General features: G+C 35.8%; 1 protein-coding gene across 4 annotated transcripts in view; it reads left to right on the top strand.

The window, feature by feature from the left end:
* Positions 1–20,581, top strand: part of GSK3B (glycogen synthase kinase 3 beta) — a 205,978-nt gene that overhangs the window by 117,177 nt on the left and 68,220 nt on the right. For all 4 annotated transcript variants that reach the window (XM_046659775.1, XM_046659773.1, XM_046659774.1 and 1 more), the window contains exons 4-6: positions 7,583–7,693; positions 16,001–16,131; positions 19,665–19,771. In XM_046659775.1, coding sequence (XP_046515731.1) covers positions 7,583–7,693; positions 16,001–16,131; positions 19,665–19,771 — 349 coding nt within the window. The remainder of the gene's footprint in view (positions 1–7,582; positions 7,694–16,000; positions 16,132–19,664; positions 19,772–20,581) is intronic.

Here is a 20,581-nt window from a genome sequence, read left to right as displayed (position 1 = left end):
GGGATGAGCATTCTCCCCTCAGAGATTATTCCTGTGGCTCTTTAGTTTACAGCAGAACATCTGTTAAGTTTAACAAGAGCATCTAAAGAATATATGTTGTTGAGCCCATTTATTTCAAATCAGTATTGGTAGCAGTATTATTGGGTGTTTGTTTTGGTTTTTGGTTTTAGGACCCAGTCAGATTTAAAAAAAAAAAAAAGGGATTTGATTTGAATACAAGCAAAGAGCCATGAAGTGAATGGTAGTTCACAATGTTTTTAAATATAAATGAGAGACCACCAGTGTCTCAGAAAATGAAGACTGTCAAAATGAAGCTTATAAATGTCAAAGGGATATTTACATCATACCTACAAAATGAACAAACCACCTCTATGGTTCTAAAGAAAACTGCAAGTTTTTGATGATGAATGGAGTAAATAAAATTTATTTCAGCAAAAAGATAGGCTTATGTTAATCTAAGAAGTACTAGTCCAAATATAATTTGAATCTCCATATTTTCCATAGTGTAGTAAATTAGAACATTCAACCTATAGCAGACGTGGTTTCGTTAACCTTCCTTTGATATCTTCTGCTTTATTGATAAACAAAATATAATGCCTAAAACTGGATATCATCAGTATGTCGAATGAAGCCTGAACTATACAAAGGAGCGTGGAATTATCTTTCTTGATCTGAACGTAATACTTCTACTGTAACCTAATATTGCATTAAGTTTTTTATTAGCTGCATTTCAGTGTTGATTTCCTTTTGAGTTCTGTTGAGTTACACCTATCATTTATTTTCCAGATGAATTACTGTCTTACCTGTCATTCTCCATAGTAAATTGATACTTTGATTTTAATCATAAGGCTCTATATTTATCTTCATTAAATTTCATATTGTGGGTTTGGCTTAGTGTTCCAGTCTATTAGAGTCCTTTAAATTCTTATTTGGCCTTCCTTTTAAGCCATTCATCCTAGTTGTCAATCTTAGTTGGTTGTGTTGAAGTCAGAAATTGTAAACTGACTGCCAAATCCATTCCCTGATGTGTTTTATTTGGCTAACAGATTCTGTTAATATTTTTTTGAATTAGAATGCTTCTAATTAAGTCTTGTACTATCTGATTGACCAACCACTGTCTCTTGCTGCATTATACATTTTGGCTTCACGCATTTACATTTGTTCCTTAGCCGTTGAAGGCATTTGCTTTTGCAGCCCCTAATAAATGAAATTATTTGTGAAAATATTGGTTAGGACAAGGGAAGGACAGAACTTGTAGCCCTACAACTTGAAACCTCCCTTGAACTTGACAGTTTATTTTTTAATTTATTTTTTCATCTTTTTATTTTTCACTTTGGTATTATTGTTTAGCAAATGAATTAAATTATAACACAGTGCTATGCATATCTCCAGGTCATTCATAAATATATCACAATTAACTTCGTCAAATGATTTAGTAAAATCAAGAAGCCTTGTAATCACATAATAGTTAGAAAAAAGAATAGTTTCAGCAACCTAGGTGCCCATCAAGGGATGAATGGATAAAGATGTGGTATATATACACAATGGAATACTACTCAGCCATAAGAAAGGATTAAATCCAGCCATTTGTGGCAACATGGATAGACCTTGAGGGAATTATCCTAAGTGAAATAAGTCAGAGGGAGAAAGTTGAATACAATATGGTCTCACTCCTAAGTAGAAGATAAAAACGACAAACAAACACATATAGAAGATAAAAACGACAAACAAACACATAGCAACAGAGATTGGATTGATGCTTACCAGAGGGGAGGTGGGGAGGGAGGAGGGCAAAAGGGGTGGTTAGGCACATGTGTGGTGATGGATTATAATTAGTCTTTGGGTGCTGAACATGATGTAATCTACACAGAATTTGAAATATATTATGGTGTACATCTGAAAGTTAAAAAAAAATCTTATTTCTAGGATATGACAATTTGGTAGTAAATAAAACATATGAAACTTACCAAAGAAAAAAAAAGGATAGCTTCAACATCTGTGTTAATGACCTTTCTAAAACCCAAGACTCACCATTCCTTGAGTTATACTTACACAGCAATCCCTTCAATGCCAGTTCAGCATTCTGTTTATTTATTCTCTTTATTGGACCTTACCTTCACTTCGGTTGATCTCTTGTCTGAATCTTGATCTCTGAAATTTTCTTCTCTTAGCCTTCAGCATTGCACCCTCAGTTTAACATATGACCTTATCTCTTATGTTACAAGAAATAGGGTCATCAGGCGTTCACTTATTTAACTTACGTTTTTCCCTGACACCTTGTCACTTACTTTAGATGTACAGGAAAAATAATATGGTATTATTTTTTTCTAAAGATGATAATAGTTAAAATTTGAGTCTTTATTATATACCAGGTAAGGTGCTTAAAGAGTGTTACATGAATTTCTTACAGTTGCATGACAGTCCTTTAAAGTAGATACCATCGTGAGCGCTATTTTGCAAGAAACTGAGGCTTAGACAGGTACTTAACTTGCTCATGGACACATAAGATACAGTATCAAATTTGGGACTTCTGTGTAGTTTTGTGTGACTCATACTAACCTTGCTTCTTGATTACTACACTGTATAGCTTCTCTGTGTTATTTCCCTCTTCCTATGATGTTCTTGCTTCATCACTTATTCCTTTTTTTTCCTTTCTTATAAGTTTATCCTTAACCACTCAGCCTACAAATACATTTGGGTCTTTTTTAGCCATTAAAAAATACAAACAATAATACATCAACAATTTTTCTTTGACTCTTCTTCCCCTCAAGTTACCAACCAGTTCCAAGCTCTTTCCTTACTGTCACCACTAGGGATTTTATAAGAAACTAAGTTAAGTGCCTCCTGTTCCTCACCTGCCATTTGCTCACTCTTGAACTCAGTACGGTTTGGTTGCTACTGGCACCATGGTCTGAAACTGCTCTTTCCAAGATCATCACTGAACCATGATTTACCGGATCCAGCAGCGTTTTCAGTCCTCATCCCTCCTGACGTTGAAACACTTTGTTGTGCCACATCCCATCATTATTGAAATTTCAGCTTTGGATTTCTTGATGCTAGTCTTTCCTTGCTGCTTTTTTTTTTTTTTCTTTTTGGTGAGGAAGACTGGCCCTGAGCTAACATCTGTGGCAGTCTCCCTCTATTTTGTATGTGGGATGCTGCCACAGCATGGCTTGATGAGTCATGTGTAGATCTGTGCCTGGGATCTGACCCCATGAGCCTTGGGCCACTGAAGTGGAGTGTGCAAACTTAACCACCATGCCACCGGGCCAGCCCCCACCTTGCTTTTTTATGCCTCTTAGTTCTGTTTCTTATTCTTTGCTAAGTTGTCCCCTAATGTCATCTGCTTCTTAAGTTTAGTATTTTCTGGGATTCCATACTTGATCCTTTCTCACTCTCTTAATGTATACACTCCTTTTAGGTGAGTGAGTCTGTTCTCAGGGCTTCAGCTATTGCCTAAATCTCTAGCTGTACTCCACTCTTGTTTCCTGAGTTTTGACTTGGCCTGTGTTTCCAACCCCCTCTGGAACATAGCCACCTAAAATGTTCTGAGATTTATTAAGTAAAAGTTCAACTAACTTTTTCCCTTACACCTTTTTGCTCTTTATGCTTTCCCTGGCTCATTACCTGCCTAGTTACCCAAATTTAGTGACAGTTAAATTAATTCCACTTCTTTGTTTCTTAGGTTCTCTGTTACTCTCATGTTTAACTAGCCAGTATACCTGCCCCACCCCCCACCTCCCTCATTTTAAAGTCCTCTTTGCCTTATGCCTTGGTCTAGGTGGTAGATTCTTGTAAGTTTCAAGCTGCTCATAGTGCTTTTATTTTCATCTTCCCAACTCCTCCTCTCTTCTTATCCATTTTTCACAGTGCTGTTTGAGTTAGAACTATCAAGGCTGTCATCCTAATTTTTAAATAGCCACTGCCTCTGAGCTTAATTTATTCAGCAAATATTTATTGAGTACCTACTCTGTGCTAAGCACTATTCCAGATGAAGATAGAGCAGTTAACAAAACAGACAAAAATCTTTGCCGTCACAGAACTTAGTCTAGTGGGCGGAAGCAGACAATAAAAAGTAAACTGTGTGGTTAGAAAGTGATAAGTATCATGGGGAAAAATTCAGTGGGGAATGCAGATGGGAGTGTGGGGTGGAGGAATGGGTTGCAATTTTAAATGGAGTGATTAGGGAAAGCCATGCTAAGATGATAACACTTGAGCAAAGATTTGAAGGAGTTGGGGCAAGAGAGCTGTGTGTATATCTGAGGAAAGAACATTCCAGGCTGAAAGACTAATGAGTACAGAGGCCCTGAATGTGAAAGCTTGCCAAATGAGGTCAAGAAATAGCAGGAAGCTATTGTGGATAGAGATGAGTGAGCAATGGGGAGAGCAGTGGAGTAGAGGACAGGGAAATAAGGAAGTACATGTGTAGGACCTTGTAGACCATTTATAAGAATAAATCTTAATGAGGTGGAATGGAAGAGATACGATCTAAGTTATATTTTGTTTATATTAGACTGTAAAAGGGTAAAGGTGGAAGCAGGGAGACCATTTAGGAGGATATTGCAGTGGTCCAGGTGAGAGGTGATAGTGGCTCAGACCAGGGAAGCAGTGAAGATGGTAAGTGGTTAGATCCTGAATAAATTTGAAAGGTGGAACCTTTAGTGTATTTTTGATATATGGATATGGGGAGTGTGTATATATATGTGAGAGAGAGGGCAGCAGGGATTAATGATGATTCTAAGGTTTTTAACCTGAGCAATGTCAAAAACACAGTTGGATGTACTAGGCTAGAGTTAAAAGCAGAGGTCCAGGATATATATGAATTTGGGAGTCATTAGTGTATAGTAGTATTGAGCCATTAGACTGAATGAAATCATCAAGGGAGTGAGCTTACATAAAGAACAGAGATGTTGGGGCCTGGCCCCATGGCTGAGTGTTTAAGTTCGTGTTCTTTGCTTCAGCGGCCCAGGCTTTTCCTGGTTCGGATCCTGGGTGCAGACCCAGCACCGCTCATCAAGCCATGCTGAGGCAATGTCCCACATAGCAGAGCCAAAAGGACCTACAGCTAGAATATATGACACTGTACTGGGGGGCTTTGGGGGGAAGAAGAAAAAGGAAAAAAAAAAAGGAAGATTGGCAACAGATGTTAGCTCAGATGCCTATCTTTAAAAAAAAAAAACGCCCAGAGATCTGAGGACTGAGCCCTGGGATCCTCCATTCCTTAAGAGATAAAGGAGAGTAGAAGAAACCAGAAGTGGAGAACAAGAAGAGCTAGCCTTAAGGTTGGATGAAAACCAGAAGAGTATAGTGTCCTTGAACCCAAGTGAAGCAACTATTTCAAAGAAGGGGACATGATCAGCTATGTCAAGTGATAGTGCTAAGTCAAGTGGAAGGGAGGGGTCAGATGATGACTGAAAGATTGTTACTGGGTTCAGCATCAAGGAGGTGATTGATCCTGATAAACAATTCTGGTGGAGTAGTGGTGGTGAAATTCTGTTGGAGTAAGTTTTAGAGAGAGTGAGAAGAGACAGGTCAGTTTAGATGCTTCTTTTGCAGAATTTTACTGTATAAGGGAGCCAGAAGACATAGTCATAATTAGTGTGGTTAGAATTTTTTTTGACTATGGGAGAAATAATAGCAAATTTGTGTGCTGATTATAATTCTCCTACAGAGAGAGAATAACTGATGCAGAAAGACAAAAATTACTGAAGCAATGTCTGTAAATAGGAAAAGCAGAAGAGCATCTTTTTTTACATGTAGCAGAGTTTTCCTTAGGAACGAGCTTGGTCAGCTTATCTCTGGTTAGAGAAGTGAAGGATGAACATAAGGGGGTAGGTGTTGGTAGGTGAGTACATGTCATGGTACAAGCAAGGTTGTCAGCTGAGGGTGAGGATAGGTTGAAGGGAAGGAGAGAAGAAATCAGGTAATTTGGAAAAGTGAATGGACTAGGCAAATGTATGATTGCTGGGTGGGCTGATTAAAATTCTTGGTAATGAGTTTCATATGAGCCTAATCAGGACAATTTTAGGTTTTTTTGCAGCCATGTTCAGCTCTTTAGGTATTGGCATGGAATGGGTGGACAGCTGGATTTAACCAGAGTTGTGGTTTCATCAAACAAGTATGACATAAGAGAAAGTATATGCTAGAATGGACTTGGCAAACTTTTTCATAAAGGGCTAGATAATAAATATTTTTGATTTTGTGGGGTATATGGTTTTTGTCACGACTACTCAACCCTGCCATTGTAGTCCCAAAGCAGCCATAGACAATATTTAAGTAAATGAGCATCACTGTGTTCCTATAAAACTTTATTTATAAAAACAGGCAGCAGACCTTTGCTGTTTATACTGATCCCCATGTTAGAGAGTGAGGATAATGATAGACCATGGAATTTAAGATGGATATGGAGAGGAGAACATGAAAGAGTGAGGGGTAGTGAAAAGGTAGTAGGGTCGATGGCATGCTGTCTCACTAACTGTTTTCTGAACTCTGCTGTGCTCTTTGACCCCACATCTTGAATACAGTTTTCTTTCTCCCTGAAGTGCTCCTTTCATACTCAATTCAGATGTCATCTCTTTTATACCTGCACCCTTACTTCCTCTGCAGTGGCTACTGACATATAGAAAATGCTCAGTAAATGCTGAAAATTGAAATTCTCCACTTCAGTTTGGTAGGTAAGATAATTTCAAATTGGGAAGATTGTGTAAGTTTGTTTGCCTACAGATTTTTCCACTCAGTAGGCAATTCTAGGCTTGAAAACAGTGATTCTCAACTTTGTTTTCTGCTTCAGTTTATCTATCTGATATTATTCACGTGAACAGGGTGTAAGGGTAGCGCTCTGTTCCTCTTTTCTACTTGGTGCTTAGTTGGAATTCCCTTCTTTCTCTCCACTGATCTGGGATTGGTGTCTTTATGCTGCTGAGAATGGATGTTTAAACATATGACCTGCAGTAAACTTGTGAGTATGGTAACTCGCTGCCTTATAAGTTATTCTTTTTCTTTCAGTTAATTGTAGAAGACAAGTGGTTGTTCTACTAATTATAGACTATCAGATAGCCATAGAATCTTTTTGTAGAGATTAGAGAAATTTTGAAGAATATTTAGTACAACTTTTCATATTGAAGAAACTGAAGCCTAGAGAGATTAAGTGACTTGCATACATCAGTTAGCAGCAGAACTGGGGCTAGAAATGCACATTTCTTAGTTCCCAATTCAATACTCACTCTACTATCACGACACCTTTCCTGATAGGATATGAGAGCATTGATTCTCAAACTAGAAAATAGGAAATTTTATGACAGGTGATAGCCTCTAAAATCATATGACCAAAATAATAGTTCACATATGGTTAGGAATCTTAACAGTATTGAAATGGCTGTGTTTTTTCTATGAAATTATTGGTATAAAGGTATGATAGCCTTATTTTTACTATTATGGTTATATTCTGAATTAGTTTTGTATAATTAAAATTGAACACATCAATCTTTAAAAATCTGAATAAGTGAATGTGTAGAGAATTTAATTTGAATATTTAAAGACTAGTGTTTAATCTTGTTTTTTTGTTTTTAATAAACTCTTTCAGAAAGATGAGGTCTATCTTAATCTGGTGCTGGACTATGTTCCGGAAACAGTGTACAGAGTTGCCAGACACTATAGTCGAGCCAAACAGACGCTCCCTGTGATCTATGTCAAGGTATGTAAAAATGGAGTAGTTCCCACTTTAGAAAGCACTTACTACGAGCCAGGGAGAGTGCCGGGTGTGTTTTAACTATATTATCACTTCTAATACTGAGGGGAAAAACAGCAAAGTATGTATTGTTAGAGCTTCATTAAATTCTTGTACAGTTTTAAAGTGTGAAGCCTTCACCTTTTACTCTTTCATGACTCAGGTGTTAAAGAGACTTGTCTTCTTTCTGACAGGTGAATTTTTCACAGACAAGAATGAATTTTAATTATGCTACCCATAGCACCATTTTATTTAATTTGGTACCCTTTTTATGCCACTGACTGAAATAAGAGCAAGGATATCATGTAAAATTATAAAATAGAGTTGTAAGTATGATCAAATTCAACATTTTATTGCCATTTAGAGATATATTATTGTGTTGTACCTGAAGTTTAAACTTTGGTAATTTTAAATATGCACAGACTATCAAGGTGCTATTTAACTTTTGGTAGCTAATATCAGTGTCATCTTGCACTCATGGCAGAGTGGCTTTATCCAGCATAATTCTGATTAAACTTGTGGTAGTTGGTTAGAAACAGATTATTATTTTATTAACTATGACATTGTGAAAATTAACTAGGAGTTAAGTTTGGAAGTTCAGATATTTAATACAACTTTTTGCATTTTATCTTTTATAGAAATGATTCTAGAAGTTAAAATGACAATGACTCTAAATGTTTTAAGATCAGAGTATTGAAGTTTTACTTAAAATTTTAAACTCTGTAATAATAAAGTGGATACCAAAGTAGGACTTTGGAAGCTAGATGATTTTGGCAAGGAGTCCAGGATTCCTATTGAATTCAGTGCTAGGAATTAAAAAATCTGATTCCAGTTTAATTTTATTTGGGCTTATCAAAACATGGTTGAGGTTGTGGCTAAATGGATGATAGTAGGAACTAAAAGGCAGTTTTTCAGCTATAAATTTACTTTTGTGCTTTTTTATGGTGTTAGAATAACAAGTACTATTCAAGATAACCAGCACAATAATATATCCCTTTAAATTTCCTAAATCTAGAATAATCTTTGAGCTCCTTAGTTTAGAATGGTGATCGTTTCATTCTACCTACTGTTGCTCTTATTTTTGCCAGTACAAATCCCTGGCACGTTTATGAAGTAGAAGAAACCCTACAACCCTACGTTTAGTTCCTTCCTGAAGATTAGTTTTGACTCCCAACTTTGCTACTGAGTTCACTGCTTTTGGGCAAGTTACTGATCCGTTCACTACTTAGCTTCCATGTTGGTAAAATTGTACGTATTTCTTTCATACTCACACTATAGCCTTCTTGGTCTATAAGATGAACTTAACTTGTGAGAAAACATTTTTGGTACTGTAAAATAAAAGTAATAAAAGATCTTAACCCTAGATCAAAAGGTGACATGTTGTGGACATTCAATAAGACGTGTTTTTGTTCCAATTCTGTAATTCAGCAAGTAAATGCTAAATGATTGCAGAATAATATGAAGCATAATAAAATGTTTTATTCTTCCTCTAATAAGAAGGAAAAAACGACACAAATAACTATAAAACAAAAAAATACTGTTATGAAAGTGAATAAGAGGCTGGAAGTATCATATTGTTTTGATTTGGCAAAATTTTCTTGGAAAAGAAGGATGTAGTAATACTGCTGTTGAATCTACCCTACAAATTTACTTAGTTATTAGCAGAGATTTACTAAGCAATACCTATGTTTCCACCACCTCTTAACGTGAAATGTGCCAAATTATTTTCTTTTCCTATATCTGTCTGCAGAAGTTTTATCTCAGGACCTTTTCTTTAGTCACCCTAAAAATTTATTTTTATTATTGAAGATTTTAAATATAAATAAAAGTAGAGAAAATAGAATAGTGACCCCCCCCCCATGTACCCATCACACATCTTTAACAATTATCAGTTCATGGCCACGCTTATTTCATCTATACCACTCTCTACTCCCCACTTCCTTTATTTTGAAGCAAATCACTGATATTATTTTCATCTGCAAGTATTTCAGTATATATGTATAAAAGATAGGGACTTTTTAAAAAAAACATAATTACAATACCATTGTCTTTTTTGTTGTTGGTGCCATCCAGTTGATTTTGACTCCTAGTGACCCTGTGTACAGCAGACGGAACCTGCTCGGTCTTTTGTGTTATCCTTTCAGCTTCCAGTGCTGTATCAGATAATGCTCTGCTGCTGTTCACAGGGTTTTCATGGCTAGTTTTTTTAAAAGTGGTGGTCAGGTCCTACTTCCTAGTCTTTCTTAGTCCAGAAGCTCCGCTGAAACCTGTCCACCATGGGTGACCCTGCTGGTATTTGAAATAATGGTAGCATAGCTTTCAGCATCACAGCAACACATAGCCAGCACAGTATGACAACTGACAGACAGGTGGTTTTGTTCCCTGACCGGGAAGCAAGCCCAAGCCACGGTGGTGAGAGTGCTGAATCTTAACCACTAGACTGCCGGGGCTGGCTACCATTGTCTTACCTATATCAATAAATAATATTTCATTAGTATCATTAAATATCTAGTTACTGTTTAGATTCCTAATACGTCTTATACATTTTTAAGTTTCTTTGTTTGAAATGGGATCCAGTTAAGGTCCATATATTATAACTGGCTGATGTGCCTCTAATGGTTCTTTTAATCTATAGGTTCTCTCTCTCTCTCAAACTTTTTGTTGTTAAAGAAGCTAGGTCATTTGACCTGTAGTTTTTTGGTCTGGATTTTGCTGACTGGATTACTGTAGTATTATAAACATGTTCCTTTGTCCTCTGTATTTCCTGTAAATTGGTGATTAGATGTATTTTTATAGGAGTTAGGACTACTTCATATGTAGTATTGAGTGCTTTCCTAAGCAAGGAAATACTGTCTTTCTTTTTGTGAAGCTTGTAACCATTGATGATCATTGCCTAAGTCCATTAATTCATCAAGAGTCACAAAATGTTCATATTCTAATATTATTATTTCTTCTTAATTTGTAAGCTGGAATAGTTCCATAGATAGAAACTTTCATGTCAACTGTTTGGTTACCTTGAGGTACAGTTTATATAAAAAAGACAGGATATATATTTGATTATTTCTCTTTATTTACCAAAATTTATAATTTAGTTGGTTCCATAGTATGTTCCAAAGGTGACCAATGAGGTATTTTGTTGTTGTTTTTGTGTCTTTGTTTTAAAGCTTCTTGCATGAGTCTTAATAATAGTTGATAACTTACTTGCTTTCTGGTATGACAGTGTTCTGGGTTCATCTTATGCGTTTCTTCCCCAGGCTGGAGTCAGCCTTTTCTTCAAGGAGACTTTATTGTTTTAGTGGGAAACAGTGTTTAGAGACCAAAGTCTGGATGCTAGGGGTGCTAATTGCCACAAGGTTGGTTATTATTTCTGAGTCTTTTTAGTGGACAGAGCTAGGAAATATGTGGGTAATTTTTTGAAAGATAAAATGCTCCTTTTATTTTTTTTTAAAGATTTTTTATTTTTTTCCTTTTTCTCCCCAAAGCCTCCCAGTACATAGTTGTATATTCTTCGTTGTGGGTCCTTCTAGTTGTGGTATGTGGGACGCTGCCTCAGCGTGGCCTGATGAGCAGTGCCATGTCCGTGCCCAGGATTCGAACCAACGAAACACTGGGCCGCCTGCAGCGGAGCGTGCGAACTTAACCACTCGGCCACGGGGGCAGCCCCAAAATGCATCTTTTTTTAACCCCAGAGATAAATATACTGTGAGTTCATATTGATATTTCTAATTAAAAATTGGAGGGCTTAACAATCTTACATCTCTATTTCTCTTACACTAAAAATTCCATTTTGTAATAATATAATTACTGAGTTGTTCTGTCCCACACTCTACATACAAAAGTCTTAAGATAACAATACTAACACTACCACTATCAACTGAAAATAATTTCAGATCTTTTTGCAGCTCTCTTTAGCCCCATGTTATGTATAATTCCGTTAGGAGTGAACAATCAAATTTCTTTGTTTTACAGAAACTTTGACTAATTCCTCTCTATGTGATTATACATCATTAGGCTTTATTTCATTTTGCTTTTATTATAAGTTGTGTTTTAATTTTACATCAAAATTAATATAAAATATGGGGCCAGCCCTGTGACGTAGTGGTTAAGTTCAAGCGCTCTGCTTTTGCAGCCCAGGGTTCGCAAGTTCAGATCCTGGGCATGGACCTACACACCACTCATCAAGTCATGCTGTGGTCACATCCCACCTGCAAAATGTAGGAAGATTGGCACAGATGTTATCTTGGGGCCAATCATTGCCTCACAAAAAGCAAAACAAAACAAAAATTAATACAAAATATTTACGTGGTTCCAAAGTAAAATCTGCAAAACAAAGTATAGATAGTCAAATAAGTTTAACTTTTATTTCTGTTCTATCTACCTCATTCCTTCCCTCCTCCAGAGTTAAATATTTAACATTTTTTATAGTTTCTTCTATGACTTTTTTTGGTAAGGAAGATTGGCCCTGACCTAACATGTATTGCCAATCTTCCTCCTTTTGCTTGAGGAAGATTGTCGCTGAGTTAACATCTGTGCCAGTCTTCCTCTGTTTTGTATGTGGAGTGGCACCACAGCATGGCTTGATGAGCAGTGTGTAGGTCTGTGCCTGGGATCCGAACCTGCAAACCCTGAGCTGCCGAAGTGGAGCACGTAACTTAACCACTATGCCACCAGGCCAGCCCCATTCTACAATTTTTTTTAATAAGCATATGTATATAGTTATTTTATCCTCCCTACATTCTTTTATGTAAATGTTACATAATGTATACATTTTTCCTCTACCTTGCTTTTTTAATGAAAAACATACCCTAGAGATCACTCTGTATTAAGATGGATGGATGGATGGATAGATGGGTGGATGGATAAGATACAGTTGGAGATAGATATTTTGCTTTTCTTTTTATAGCTGCGTATTAATCTATTGTATGGCTGGCTGTATCCTAATTTATTCAACTGGTTGCCTGTTAATGGATATATTGTTTTTCAGGTTTATTTGTTTGTTTGTTTTGGGCTATTACAGATAACATTGTAGTGAAGAGCCTTGTGCACATCTCTTTCTGTATTTTTGACAGTATATATTTGAACATGATCTCTGGCATCCTATGGGTTAAAAAGGAAAAGATTATTATGCACATTGAAGTTGGCATACAAAGAAAGATCTAGCACTCCCATTATCCCCTTGTGGAAAAAAAGGATGGTTCTTTTGTATAACCACAGCCCTTCCAGAGTCAGCATTACTGGCCGTGGACATTATTCTTTGAGGACACAAATCTGTTCTTACATTTAAGGGTCTGAAAAGATAAAACATTGTCTGGAATTGATAAGTTGATCTCGTTCACATATTTATTCTACATAGTTTTATAAAAAGTATTTTTTTTGTGAAAAATCTTGGCTTGGGAGAGAGAAATAAAAGTGATACACACATGTGTAACTCTTGCCTTCATGGACTTCGCCATCTAATAAGCACTTGTTTGGCATCCATATTATCAAAATGGCAGCTGCAGTTCTTTGTGATTCTTGACTTCTACTTTTTCTGGAGGAGTTGAATATATTCTGTGACCTTACTGCTTCAAACCTCTTTCTTCACCCCATTTATAGTACGGGTCATTTTGTAATTAATGATAATTAATATATAAGTTAAAAAGCTTTGAAAACCTTTGCTTTTCTAATGAACATCTTTTATAACTAAGTGCATTTTAAAATACAACTCTAAAACAGATGCCTGGCAAATCATTGTTGTAAACTTGAATTTTTTTTTAATTGAAAGGAAGGACATGTTTAAAGATAGAGTCTGAGTACACAAGAGAGCTGGATGCATTTTTGTGAATCATAAACAAAACTGTTATTCTGTCATTTGTTTTAAACAGGTTTAGTAGCACAAAGGAAAGGACATTGGACTTGAGTTAGATTTGATAATTTTGTAACTGTGTTCAAACTGTTCATTGGACCTCAATTACCTCTACTGTAAAAATGAGGATAAATGTATATCTCACAGAATGATTGAAAGAATTAAACAAATGAGTAAAACACACTAGTACATGCAGCCGGCCCCGTGGTGCAGCGGTTAAGTTCACACGTTCCGCTTCGGCAGCCCAGGGTTTGCCGGTTCAGATCCTGGGTGCGGACATGGCACCACTTGGTACGCCATGCTGTGGTAGGCGTCCCACATATGAAGTGGAGGAAGATGGGAAGATGTTAGCTCAGGGCCAGTCTTCCTCACCAAAAAGAGGAGGATTGGCAGCAGTTAGCTCAGGGCTAATCTTCCGCAACAACAAGAAAAAACAAAACACACTAGTACATATTAAATCTCAGATTTCAAAATGTGCTAAGTATCTCTGAGTTTCTGAGTTTATCATTCTAGTCTTTTACTTAGTGATCAAGCTATTTAATGATTACATTTTTGCATTTTTATTTAATATGTTGAAATAAAGAAATTATAGTTGAGAGGTATACTAACCCAAGCCACTAGAGAATAGTAATTACATGGTATTGGACAGATTGCTTAACCTCTGTGCCTCAGTTGTTTTATATGTAAAATAGGAAATAATAGTAGTCCTATTACATCATACATCCGAAGCACTTAGAATAGTGCCTGGTACATAATAAGTTGTTTTTCTTGTTACTGTTATTGCTGTCTTTCTACTGTAGAAAGCCTCTCAGTTTTGCTGTAAGTATGCTTTTACAGAGTCGAACAACAAAAAAAGAGATATAAAATTGCATATTTCATTCTTTATCTTGACTTTCCAAAAGATTAAGTGAAGAGAATGGAGATAGAGTAAATCTTTCAGATGAATGAATACAATAAAAAGACACCTTAACCTCATTTAAACTCTCAAGAATTTTTGGCAAAGAAAACATTTTTCCCCACTGATTCTTGCTGACCTAAAATTAATGCCCTGACACAGTTAGTAAAATGTAAATTAATGCCTATGAACTCAATTTCTTATGGGGGCTTATTTTCTTAGTGGTAGTGAATTAAACTCTTAGAACTCTGAGAGTGAGCTGTAGGACTTGAAGAGTGATACTATGAACAGTGATGCAGTAATAGAATTATGAAGCTTTAAAAAAATTACAGGAATACCTAAATTCCTTAATTCTAATTTGGGTGGCAAAATGCTGACCTTATTGAAGATCTTATCTGTACGTTTTATATCGTGCTTCATTTTAAAGAAGACTCAAGCTTTTCCAGCTTTAGTTCAATATAACGTTAAGGATGCACCAAAATTCAACTGTCTGCAGTTTTCATCATGCTTGTTAAAGAAAAGTAGGTCTCATGTTAACTTTAATTAACTAAGTCTTAGCAGTAGCCTCTAAAGATGATGCCTTATGTCAGTGCTGTATCTGTCCTTTAGCTGTTTTTGTTGTTGTTTTTTACCAAGACACTGGAATCTTTGGTTTGAATCGTTTCAAAAATTCTTTCCATGGTATATATACCTTTTGGGTAGAGGTCAGAAGGTGAGTAGTCAGAAAAATTTAAAAGTGAACTGGAACACTGATTTTGGGATGAACAGAAGGTTTGACTTGCTTTCTTCATGAAGGCCCTCTCTTACCTAGTGAAGAGTCTGATTCTTTCTTCCATGCAGATCCAGTTTCTCAGTGTATCTTTCTTTAAAATAAAATTGGAATATTCTTTTAAATTGATGTCAGTAGTCAGCTAGGATCTATTTTTAAATGGCATTTTAAAGTCTACCTATCTCTGAAGAATATTAACAGGAAGAGTGGTGATGCTATTAACAAGGTTACTACTGTCTTGATAGATCATTGATTGTAGATTTTCTCAGTCCACATGTGAGTTTTTCTAGGTCTTTGTATCAGTAATCTCTGGGGCTGACTTCTCAGAAAAATATTCTAAAGAGGAAACTGCAAATACTTTTAAAGAATGATGAACTTAGAAGAGATGACTTGGCTTTTAGTCTAAACATTGTTACTTATTTAGTCACCTGATTCAGAATACCTCTCTGAGCTTTTTATCTGTGTTAAAAAAAAAAAAAGCTCATCTTTGCAGGCTTGTGGTGAGATGTTAGTGAAAAAAAAATTATAAAGCTCATTATAAAATTTCCTTTTTTAAATTATTAAGGGATGGTACAAATATAACATGTGGTTAATGAAATTTTAGCTAATTAATGTAGAAATGACATGAAACTTGTTAAAGATTGAGTGCCAACAATCCCCAGCATTTCACCTGTTCTGTTCTGAAAATGTTACTTTATTTACTGCTTAAGGATTCTGATTTGTTTGGAATAAAAGTATTCAATTAATTTTTATTATTTATTCCAGTTGTATATGTATCAACTGTTCCGAAGTTTAGCTTATATCCATTCCTTTGGAATCTGCCATCGGGATATTAAACCACAGAACCTCTTGTTGGATCCTGATACAGCTGTCTTAAAACTCTGTGACTTTGGAAGGTAAGCTAGCTCTCTTTTCTTCTCCCTTCCTTCTCTCCTCTCCTACCGCACCCTCCCCACATATGCTCTTTTAAAATATGTTCTTTTTACAATGTCAGTCTAAAAGTACTGTAGTGCTTATTCAGGGAGTATAAACTAGTACAGTTTCTTGTGAGGGTAATGTTGGTAAATTCTGTCAGAATTATAAATGTGTATAGTCTTTCATCAAGCAGTTTGACTCCTAGGAATTAGTTCCTTAGAAATACACATTTACAAAATAGAGTATATACAGATATTTTTGTCATAGCATTATTTATAAATGTCCATCAGGAAAATGACAGATAAATTATGATACATACACATAGAGTGTAATATGCGCAGCTGTGAAAAAGATTGAGATAGCTCTCCATGAATTGAAAAAGAATGGCCTCTAACAAATATTAAATTAAAAAAGCAAGGTCAAGATTGTATATATAGTATATTTTCTTTTGTGTTTTAAAAACACAGAGTATGGCCACATGTATACAGATTAGCATGGCTTATTTCTGGAATGATATTTAATAAACCTGTAACATTACTCCTAGGAAAGGAGACTGGAAGTATGTATAATGTAGCTGGGAGACTTACTTTTCCATTGATAATACTTTTGTATTGTTTGAATTTTTGTAATGCGTATGTATTCCTTTTTCAGTAAGAACTACTTATTTTGAAATATTGAGTATTATACATTACCATGTATCTTTTTTTTTTTTTTTTTTTTTAGTATTTTTTTTCCCCTTTTTCTCCCAAAGCCCCCTGGTACATAGTTGTGTATTTTTAGTTGTGGGTCCTTCTAGTGGTGGCATGTGGGATGCCGCCTCAGCATGGCTTAATGAGCAGTGCCATGTCTGCACCCAGGATTCAAACCGGCAAAAACCTGAGCCACTGAAGCGGCGCACGTGAAACTTAACCACTCGGCCATGGGGCTGGCCCCTACTGTGTGTCTTTCTAACTTCAGAGTTAACGTCAATTTAGAGATGGGGTAAAAAGTCTGGTAGGAGTGTTTTGTTCCTTTTTCTCTATAATGTAGTCTCTTATTCTTCCTTTTTTCCTGCAAATTCCAATGTGCTTTCTGCTTTCTTAAACTCATACCTTGTTAATTTATTGTGTAACAAGACTTCATTCTTTCCGTCCCTACAATAGTCAGCATCTTGTGCCTCTCTGATCTAACTTTTCATCGTGAAGTCAGGCCTATGTTTCCATGTAACTCAGGCAGTTAGCCTTCTGCTTCCTCTCTGGTGTAATCACCTACAGTAATCTCCTCCCTTCAGTCCCTGAGACATCTCCACATAACTTGGATTCTATTTTTTTTAATCCTTCTCGCAAATTCTTACTTTTTAACTGAGCTCTTTATAGATAATGACCCACATCTGCTAATATTTGTATTCCTCCTTATTTGTAGTTCTTTTATATCAGGGCACAGTTTAAATTTTAGATTTAATATAGGATATGTTTTCCGCAGGCTGTCTCTTTGAGAGGGAGTCTTTAAAAAACAAGCACATCTGCTCTCTTGAGTTAATGCTGCTTAGTCTCACAAGGGTGTCCTCTTTCAGACCATCCCCTTTTTCAGTTTCCTAATTTCAAACACCTATCACAGGATCCAGTTCATTTTGCAGGCTGTAACTCTGTCCCTTCGACATAAGAAAGGACGAAGGATGTTAAATCAAAACTCTTATTTGATGCTTGAAACAAAGTATTACTATTTATTATCTGTAGTACAAGCTGTCCAAATCAGATGAATGTTGTTGTTATAGGATGTCTTCCCCACTGAGAGTGACTGACTGGTTTAGGGCTATGAGACATCAAGTTTAGTAGAGTTTCTGTTGTCAACATAGTGTCAAAACACTGTTGCTATGGACCATTCTCTTGGGACATAGAAATCAGTTTGTTCTAGTAAATTTGAAATAGTGATTTTACTTGTATGGTAATAGCTCATTTTTAATAGCTCTGATAACAAAGCTGCCTTTTTTGTTTTTAACAGCTGGTTTGGGCAAGTAGAGTTTGGGATACACTTTAGATTCTTAGTGCAAGATTGGTAGTGACTTGAACAAAAAGAGTATTATTCTCTAGTTAGTAATTCTTTACTGGATGAAATAAGGGCCTGGAAGTAAGTGAAGGGCTAGCTGGGCTCTCTTAGGACTGAATGTGACCACTATATTGGATGCCCTTAACCCTCAAAGGGCAACAAGTTACAGCTAGGCTCACCTGATGAGTAAAAAGAGAACTTCATCAAGTAGTGAAGAAATCTATAGGCTGCAGAATTTCCAATATTACCTTCTGTATCTTACAGTGACTTTTCTGATATAAGTGGAATCTGTCTTGTTCATAAGAAAATCCTTTATAAGGTAGAAAGCTTTTATCAGTTATGCTGAAAAAGTGTTAATTTTCATGCAGCCAAAAGACAGGGATTAATATTTATTAATTTATGAGATGGTTACTGTGTGTCAGTACTTGGGGAGAATGGTAGAAAATAAACTGCCTCCCACCTTCAAAACTTGAGAAGAAGGAAGAACAGGTTAAGGTCAGAGTTATAATTGGCCAGAAATAAATGGAATAAAAGAGCCCAAACCCTTGCGACTGCTTTCATCCATCTATACTCTGATTTTCCTGTACTTTTACCTCAAAATTTTCTTACCCATTCTTGTTAGTTGTTTACTATTTTGATTTTGTTGTTTGTACTTATTTTCTGTATTTATCTTTGCTCTTATTGTATGTCAAAGTGGTTAGCTTCTACAACAGTTTATTTCGTGTGTCTTCAAGTTATCTTGGGAGACAACTTAAAAGAAACTAATTTTAATTTACTTTGATGTTTAAAATACGAGCCGCAAAGTATTTTGGAAGGAAGGTTAGATTAAGAGAGCATGTAATTAAACTTATGACAGCAGAGTTAGAGTTCACAGGCTATGAATTGTCTCTGCCCTGAAGGGGAGAGGGCCTGTCTTTTGTTGAGTAATGAATGTTTAGACAGTTAATAAATTGTCTGGAGATGGTGGAAAGTAAAGTAGATTGGGTCTGTAAGATATTCACTCTATGAGTCAGAAGTCAAATTGGAAGAAAGTGGCCAATTTCTTATCCTTTTAAAAAAACATTTTGGGTAAGAAGTATTCGTTTTTACAATCTACTACTATGCTTTTTGGTGGGCAGAGGTACCTCTCACTTTTCTCTCCTTCCTTCTTTGTATTTTAGAGGTGGAATTCAAGGAACAGAGGATCAGAAGAGATGTAGCATTTATCCTTTTGTGACCTTTTATGTCTTCTTTTCTTAGGTGACAGTTGATAAATGCATTCTTTAAAAATTGCTGTTCTGTTTTCGGAATGTTATGTTAAAATTAAAAGTTTCTTTTGTCAGAGATAGTTATGGTTCATATTTTCTTGTTCATATTTTCTTTTTCATGTTGTATGATTGGAATTATGTGAATCTTAGCTAAACATTTAGTGTTGTGAACGATAGCAGTTTAGATTCTTTTAAGGTTTAGATTTAGCTTAAAGAATTTCTGCTTTTTATTTTTTCATTAGTGCAAAGCAGCTGGTCCGAGGAGAACCGAATGTTTCGTATATCTGTTCTCGGTACTATCGGGCACCAGAGTTGATCTTTGGAGCCACTGATTATACCTCTAGTATAGGTAAGTACTAAATCTGAATATAGTGACATAATATTAATTGCGTCTTGTTTGTAGCAGTTTAGCATTACTATCTATACTTTCACTTTAACTATATAGATGAGTATGCTCTAAAACATGTTTCTTTTTAAAGATTGATATGCAGAAAGATGTAGAATTTTAAAAATTTCATCTTTTAGAATTTGATACATTTACTAGTCTACTTTTAGGTTTCTTGGATTATTAGAATAATAAAGCTATTTCTTTATGATTGCATGATTCCATTTGTTTAACTTAAAATTTCAAATATATCATATTTTTTTCTTTTTAATTCCCCTGAAATACTCGTTTCTAAGCTTGATCACCAGTTGGAGAATTTGCATCCATTAAGTTTATGTTGACAGTAATAGGATGACCGACCATATTGTTGACATTTCTTCTGTGCTGTCTCAATTGGTTATTTAATTTTAAGTCAGCTCAAAAAAAAAGAAGTCTGACTTTTCATTAGTAGTCTGGCTAAACCCACTGATTCTGTGGAAGTCTTCAGGAAAGATCTTTAATGATAGAAGGAATTCAGTAGAGACACTTTGCTTCAGTCTTCATTGACCTTCTCTTCTAACCCATTTTAGCTCATTGGTAGGAGTGAACATAGAGAGTATGATCAGCTGGTTATGAATAGGAAGCTAAGAAAGGAGGAGCAACCTCAGGCTAGGTGTACAATTAGAAGTCGAAATTATTTTATAGTTATGTATTGTTTCTGGAGAGAATTCCTTAGTCCAGAAACAGAAACAAAAGGATACAAATACCAAGCAAACAAACTGACAAAAAAAACCC

Source organism: Equus quagga, chromosome 4 (genome assembly GCF_021613505.1).
Source record: "Equus quagga isolate Etosha38 chromosome 4, UCLA_HA_Equagga_1.0, whole genome shotgun sequence".
Classification (NCBI taxonomy): Eukaryota; Metazoa; Chordata; class Mammalia; order Perissodactyla; family Equidae; genus Equus; species Equus quagga.
The sequence above is the reverse complement of the archived record's forward strand: the minus strand, read 5'-3'. Positions and strand labels throughout refer to the sequence as shown.